This window comes from Fragaria vesca, linkage group LG2, assembly GCF_000184155.1.
Source record: "Fragaria vesca subsp. vesca linkage group LG2, FraVesHawaii_1.0, whole genome shotgun sequence".
NCBI classification, from domain to species: domain Eukaryota; kingdom Viridiplantae; phylum Streptophyta; class Magnoliopsida; order Rosales; family Rosaceae; genus Fragaria; species Fragaria vesca.
In genome coordinates, this window is record NC_020492.1 from 17,997,168 (window position 1) to 18,004,531 (window position 7,364).

Below are 7,364 nucleotides of genomic sequence, written 5' to 3' on the forward strand. Positions count from 1 at the left end.
AAAATACGTTAAACAATAATCATCAGTCTGAATCATATTTTCAACACATTCTCTTTTGCTACATTTTACTTTCAGCAAACAGAAAATCTGAAATCAAGGTGTAAACAAATATGATATATCCATCAATCTTAAGAGCCGAAAAAGGGAATAAGGAATTGACTTGATAAAAACCATAGAAATCCATAGCTCAACTCCATGAAAACTGAAACAAAATTAACTAAAATACATCTGTCAGAAGTCTGAGCATGATCTAGCCTTAGAGGCAGGAAAATCAGCTCCTAACCAAAAAGCTGAAAAGCCATTGTTTGTTGACCGCATCAGTAATGCTAACCAATACGAAATCATGTGCTTGATGCAGCTTCCTTTTTCTCTCCTGAGGGAACAGCTTCACTCTTTGCAGCATCTGATTCTCCTGGCTTGGAAACTTCTTGATCTATAATAAAAAAACAAGAATGATGAGATCAGCAACTTGTTTATGGGAATTACGATATTTTATAAGTACCTAAACTTAAGATAATTTAGAAGATCCTAAGATAAGTATTATGTATAGCACTTCTGAGATCACACATGGGAACTCCATTTATAGTATAAAATATTGTGAAGGTCAAATACCACTGTCCTAGAAACAACCAAAGGAATGCCCAAGTACAAGTCATTCCGGCTTAACATTTGATGTTTTTGACGATGTAAGAACTTTTGAATAACAAATGCAAATGCTGATCTGATCAACACTCTTCATTTGACTGATAAAACGCTCATGATGCTTTGTCTTTAAGGCTTAAGAAGTTTCCCAAGACATAGCACCCATACAGGCTTTCCATAGTGATGCATAAATTGGACATTGGTGGTTGCCTCAAGGAAGCCAATACAAAACCAGGATTGTATATAGTAGATATATGATCACTATTAAGTACTCAACTAATCATTAAACTAATAGTCTTCTTACCATCATCACTATCATCAAAGTCACCCGGTGCACCATCACCTCCCATGCCAGCAAATTTCTACAGTACAAGTGAGTTAAAACAATTGAGCAGGTAGTTGAACTAATCAGATAGTGGAAAATACAACAAATCAAAATAATGAATATATACTAACCGAGAAATCCATCCCACCCATTCCACCTTCACCTCCCATGCCAGCAAGTTTCTGTAAAATGCAGTTAAGAGTCAGAATAATGATCTGGTAATGAAACTACTTCAGAATAAAATAAAATAAATTAAAAACTCATGAGATGATATAAACGCTATTACTCACAGAGAAATCCATCCCGCCCATTCCACCTTCACCTCCCATGCCAGCAAGTTTCTGTAGATAAAAGTGACAGTTAGAACTGAACTGATAAATGAAACTACTTCAAAATAAGAGATATCCCACAAGCTGATATATACTCACAGAGAAATCCATGCCCCCCATTCCACCCATGCCGCCCATTCCGCCCATGCCGCCAAGTCCACCCATGCCTCCCATTGCATCATCACCTCCCATGCCACCAAATTTCTGCACAACACAGATATTAGAACAGCACACCAATACATAAAACAAACTAATTCAGTAGTTAAAATGCCTGTAGCTAGTGTGTAGTGTTACTAACCGAGAAATCCATGCCTCCCATACCCATGTCATCAGCACCAGCTGCTGCTGAGAAACACCAAGTGTTAAAATGGCTCAATCACACAAAACAACCCATCTTAGTCAAAACTAAAAACTGCAAATAAAAAAAAAACTGTAACATGTTACATACGAGGATCCTCATCTTCGTCGACCCACTTGTCCCAATCTATCTTGACATAATGCGGTGTCCTTCCCTGTTCTTTCAACAGCCTACTCCACCAAACCTTCTCCGCCTTCTCCACAATACACACGATACTCCTCACACCGATACTTATTTTGCTCTCCTACAACACAAACAACAACCCCATAAAAAAAACCCGTCAATTTCAAAACAAACATCTCAGTCACTAATTCATCAAACAAAGCTATAACTAATCCATACCTCGACATCAACCTTGTCGAAAAGGTCGAGCTTCAGCTCATACTGGTTATCCCCGGCGCCGGCGCAAGCAGAGAAGATGAAAGTACCTTCAGGCTCGAGCTTGACCTTGGCGTCCTTGGCGTCGGGGAGAAGCACAGTAAGGAAGACCTTGTCCTCCCTCTGGGCCCACTTCACCTCAGGATGACGACTGCAAACAAATTCGAAGCATTCAATTACCGAGAAATTCATAATCGAACCAAAATCCACGGCTCAACTCGAATCAAACAACATTGAATATGAATACGCGAAATTGAAAACGGAAAGGAGATCGGAGATATGGGCAATAATAAGAAGAGGAAGAGAGAAGAGATGTACCTCATGATGATTTAGGGTTGGAAAGGGAAAGAGAGACTCAGAGAGAGTGAAAAACCCTAGAGAAGCAAATGAAAACCCCTCTTTGAGCGTCGTGACCTAAAACACTCTCTCTCGGTTTAAATAGACAAGGAAAGGCAATGCGTCATCGGGACTTTTTATGATGTCTTTATTACCCGGAATTGGAGTGAGTTCTACTCATTCTCTATTTTTGGTATTTCTTTTCTTATTACTCGACCAGGATTTTTGAGGAATGAGATTCTTTCCCTTTCCAATCTTTTCCTTCTTTAAGTTGGAAAAAATGGTTGCAATGCGTGTACTACAACTCTCATCTCAAACAATGAAATAAATAAGTTGTGTTACTACCTTAGTCGTGATCTGTTTTAGATAAAACTCTCATGTTTATCACAAAAGCGTAGTTCTATGCTCGTCACACTTTTTTATTTTACTTTGATAAAATTAAGAAGTGAAATAAACAAGTTCATACTAATTAGACCGGTTACTGAGACAAAGTAGAACGGGAATTGTATCCACAATAATTCACAGAGATACGAATTTAACAAAGCAAATACCAAAAGGGATACAAATCGTTTACGAAATTACTCCATTTTTATGAGACCACAAGCTCATCGATATGAACTTCTGAAGTCATTTCCGTTATCCACGAAGCTTAATACGACTCCGATGCCATGTCCATGAGCAGCTAACCAAAAATAATCCACACCCTGTCAATGTGATTGCTGAGAGAGGACTGACGACAGATTTCGGTCATGAGCCTTGAACACAGTGAAGATCTTTTTAGGTTCTTTCAGATTCATTATACTTTTTTAAACGAGGTATTAACAGATTAACATGACAGAGGCAGACGGATATCCACCAATCTAAAGAGATGAAAAAGACATGACTTTGTAAAAATACATAAGCATCTGTCGGTCTATAAGCATGATCTAGCAGAATAGCTCCACATAGTTAGATCAAACACACGCAGTAACTAATGCTGGAAAAACTACCGGCCTCAGCCATGAAGCGGGCATCAGTAATGCAAACCAATCCGGAAAGAAACATTGAAATCATGCACTCGATGTAGCTTCCTTTTTCTCTCCTGAGGAATCAACTTCACTCTTGCCGGCATCTGATTCACCTGGCTTGGACACTTCTTGGTCTACAAAAGAAGGACAATCAAAATTTCAGCAAATGTTTAATTCCCATCTTTGTAAACAAGTGAGATAACTTCAAGCAATTTATGATCCCCTTACAGAAAAGTAGGTATAGCATTAACTTGACCACTGGCAATAAAAGAATCAGACTTGCCAAGAATACAAATATGGTGCAAGTAATTCTAACCGAAATTCCACATTTCTAGACACTCAAACATCTAAACCTAAGCCACGTAGGAGTCACCTCCTTGCCCTGCAGTTCACTTAAATCTCTTGACAACATATTAACCACTTCTGACTAACAAAGCTTCAATGCTAATCGACACTTCTCACTTAAGTAACCAACATATATTACATGTACTTGCAACCAAATAAGTAAATAACCACCTATATCCTGGTATACTGAAACAGTTCCTGTCAACTAATCCCAATTTTCCGTATTAAAGTTTCTTTTAACAGACTTAATGCCAAAACCTAATCTCATTGGTATGCAGCTCTAGTTATGCTCATGCATTCTATTCTAACACAAAAACTGACAATCAACTTGATGCAGAATTTGATGCCAGATCATAGGAATCCTACTTTACTAGAACAAACTATATACACTGAGTATACCTTTGTTGCAGCTACATGCATGCAATCGATAGGCACCGAAATCCCAGTAAAACTAACTACTTCATGTTTGTTTCCTAAGAATCCAAGTTTTATAGTACATGACTTGGTTGTGGAAGATAGTGAATTTTGGGAGATCTCAGGCTTGCTCCCAAGTGATGCACCAGAAATACAGCACACATCCGACCTTGGGAGTTGCCTTAAATAAACATTGGGAGAGCTGGTGTTTTAAATTCTATACATATGACTCCTATGAGGTTCTCAACTTGCACAAATAGATTATGATTAAGCGAACTCGTCTTACCATCATCACTATCATCAAGGTCGCCCATTGCACCGTCACCTCCCATGCCAGCAAATTTCTGCAGTGTAAGCGAGTTAGACCAATTGAACTGGTAATCAAACATTATTTCAGATAGTGGAAAATGAAGCAAGTCAAAATATACTAACCGAGAAATCCATTCCACCCATTCCACCTTCACCTCCCATGCCAGCAAGTTTCTGCATCATACAGTTTAAGAGTTAGAACAAGGATCTGATGATTTAAAGTACTTCAGAAAATGCAGAAACTCGAAGCTTATATACTGACCGAGAAATCCATCCCGCCCATTCCACCCATACCGCCCATTCCACCCATACCACCCATTCCGCCCATTCCACCCATACCGCCCAGTCCGCCCATCCCTCCCATTGCATCATCACCTCCCATGCCACCAAATTTCTGCAGAAGGTGTGACGAGTTAGAAAAAAATGAACCAATATGATAAACCAATTCAGAAGTTGAAATATCTCCCAACTTTTCATGTACTAACCGAGAAATCCATGCCTCCCATGCCCATGTCATCAGCACCCGCTGCTGCTAAGAATCAAGAAGTGGTAAAAATTAATCACACAATATTAAAGAAATATGCCAATAAACAGAACAAATTAGTATGTTGCATACGAGGATCCTCGTCTTCGTCCACCCATTTGTCCCAATCTACTTTGACATAATGCGGTGTCTTGCCATCTCCTTTCAGTAGCTTACTCCACCAAACTTTCTCTGCCTTCTCCACAATACAGACTATACTCCTCACTCCTATACTTATTTTGCTTTCCTAAAACACGACGACGAACAAAAATGTCACACAACTGAACAAGAAAGCATCAAATCCATCGATTATAGTCTTACATTGATCATATACACGAGTTGTCACTTCTCACCTCTACATTAACCTTGTCGAAAAGGTCGAGTTTCAGCTCATACTGGTGATTCTCTGCGCCGGCACTAGCAGAGAAGATGAAAACACCTTCAGGCTCAAGCTTAACCTTGGCGTCCTTCGCGTCGGGCAGAACCACGGTAAGGAAGACCTTGTCCTCCCTCTGGGCCCACTTCACCTCAGGATGACGACTACAAACAAATTGAAAGCAATCATCACAACAAAATAGCAAAACTTCAGTGAAAGAACACAAAACAACCGAAACTTCATAATCGAATCGAAATCAAATTCCATATGCTTTTGATCAGAATCAGCCCAGCACAAATTGAGAACATCACATAGAAACAAGCAACTTTACGATGCATATAGAGCACTGGGGATCATACAGAGTAGTGAAATTGAATACGAAAATACGAAATTGGATACATGTAAAGAGGAATCAGAAGAAATGAGGAGAAGAGAGAAGAGATTACCTCATGATTTAGGTGGAAACGGAAGAAGAGAGAGAGAGAGCGTAAAACCCTAGCAAGCTGGAAATAAAACCCCTCTTGTTCTTCTTGTTGAGAGAGACGAGAGCTGTGGGAGAGTGAGTAGTGATCCGGAATGGGCCTGTGAGGCTTTTAAATACGGCCTCTTCTGGGCTATGACTCTGCCAGTTCCAGACCCTTCCAGACTTTATGACAGGGATTGACAGCAGTACATTTCAGTAATTCCCATTTTGGGTAACTCGGTTGTGGCGGCAGTAAAGTTGTGGGAATGGGAATGCCTTCGTCTTTTTTTGGTCGAGATAATGGGAATCGCTTCACTCCTTCAATTCCCGTTTACCATTTCACAATAAAATTACGGTGCGGTAATTTTTACTCTGCTACAAAATATCTCTTCTTATAACATAAGATTTCCTGCTGTGCCCTTTAGGGGAAAAAGTGATTAGTAACTTAAGTATCTCACGTTGTGAAAATATCATCGGTATCTAGAACTCATCTTGTCGTCACGACGTCGTTAACTGACAGTATTTCAAGGCTACTTTCGTCCTTGCATTGTTCTACATTTGTCTTTGTTCTGAGATTCATCCTTCAAGTTCGGCGACTTCAAACTGAAACTCGGCATCTCCAACCCAATCTACATCGACCTCCTCCTCCTCCTCATCGCCTCCTACCCCTTTCTCCTCCGACAGTTCTCCTAAATTTGTCCCCTCCTCCACCCCCTCACGACCTCCTCTGTGGCGTCCCTTTCACCATCCTCCGAATCGCCACCTACATCAACACCACCTCAACGCCCTCCCTCTGTTCTTAATTAAATTGGTTAGGGTTTTACTGGGAGACCTAATTTAGAAGTGGCAAATGAAGGTGAGATGGGTATGGAAAACATTAAATAGCATAGGTTCACTCCATAATTGGTTTCATGGCCGCCGATCGAGCTCTGGACTTCGATTTGGCCCATTGTCTTCAGCCACTCTTCACTTGTTTGTGCATATTGATCTCTAAATTCTCCAGCTGATGATTCCTACAATGCTCTTCTATAAGCCTTCTCGGTCGGTGAATTGCAAATCCCAGTAACCTTGCAGTTCTTATATTTCTTAGCAATGTACAGAGATAGTGAATTAGTGATACCTATCCGCAAACACATCCATAATACTATCACCATCTTTAATTTGTGACCTTACACAATACATTTAGGATGATGATGAGTCTTTGGTCTGGAATAAGGGAGAAAGAATAACTGAGGAAGAGAGAAAGGAGTTGATGTTTTACAGAAAAATAAAGAGTAAATTACATACTAACACATGACCAAATTTAAAAACACAAAAAAACCATTTCTCATATTTCTTATACAAATTAGGACATGAGCATAAGGCCCACAATCTAATAATACAGAGCCTGATCCAAATTTGCACTAGTAAATGACCAAAATGTCCAACTTCGCAGCAAATTTACACTTCCCATGCCACGTATCCTTCTTTCTCTCTCCACCCTCACAGATCTTCTTTCTTTCACCCACCGTCACAAATCCTCTCTCTCTCTCTCTCTCTCTCTCTCTCTCTCTCTCTCT

At 39.9% G+C, this 7,364-nt stretch overlaps 2 protein-coding genes across 2 annotated transcripts; both read right to left on the minus strand.

The window, feature by feature from the left end:
• Nucleotides 1–147: 147 nt before the first annotated feature.
• On the minus strand, nucleotides 148–2,465 carry LOC101304731 (uncharacterized protein OsI_027940-like). Its single transcript, XM_004290735.1, has 9 exons — nucleotides 2,351–2,465; nucleotides 1,997–2,183; nucleotides 1,745–1,898; nucleotides 1,595–1,641; nucleotides 1,396–1,500; nucleotides 1,258–1,308; nucleotides 1,099–1,149; nucleotides 947–1,004; nucleotides 148–433 (listed from the first exon to the last, which is right to left on the minus strand). Exons 1-9 carry the CDS (start codon nucleotides 2,353–2,355, stop codon nucleotides 342–344), a joined length of 750 nt encoding a protein of 249 aa, XP_004290783.1. The 5' UTR covers nucleotides 2,356–2,465; the 3' UTR covers nucleotides 148–341.
• Nucleotides 2,466–2,797: 332 nt separating this feature from the next.
• Nucleotides 2,798–5,891, minus strand: LOC101305031 (uncharacterized protein OsI_027940-like). The gene is made up of 8 exons (XM_004290736.1): nucleotides 5,789–5,891; nucleotides 5,320–5,506; nucleotides 5,060–5,213; nucleotides 4,929–4,975; nucleotides 4,706–4,837; nucleotides 4,567–4,617; nucleotides 4,421–4,478; nucleotides 2,798–3,509 (listed from the first exon to the last, which is right to left on the minus strand). The coding sequence occupies exons 1-8, from the start codon at nucleotides 5,791–5,793 to the stop codon at nucleotides 3,418–3,420; spliced, it is 726 nt and encodes a 241-aa protein (XP_004290784.1). The 5' UTR covers nucleotides 5,794–5,891; the 3' UTR covers nucleotides 2,798–3,417.
• Nucleotides 5,892–7,364: the final 1,473 nt, after the last annotated feature.

Bases quoted from the DNA above. Each gene is read 5' to 3' on its own strand.
- LOC101304731 (XM_004290735.1), bottom strand. The intron at 1,501-1,594 runs GTTAGTAACACT...TGTGTTGTGCAG, and splicing joins TGGGAGGCATGGATTTCTCG to AAATTTGGTGGCATGGGAGG. The intron at 434-946 runs GTAAGAAGACTA...TTTTTATTATAG, and splicing joins CTTTGATGATAGTGATGATG to ATCAAGAAGTTTCCAAGCCA.
- LOC101305031 (XM_004290736.1), bottom strand. The intron at 5,214-5,319 runs GTGAGAAGTGAC...GTCGTGTTTTAG, and splicing joins TCGACAAGGTTAATGTAGAG to GAAAGCAAAATAAGTATAGG. The intron at 4,838-4,928 runs GTTAGTACATGA...CACCTTCTGCAG, and splicing joins TGGGAGGCATGGATTTCTCG to AAATTTGGTGGCATGGGAGG.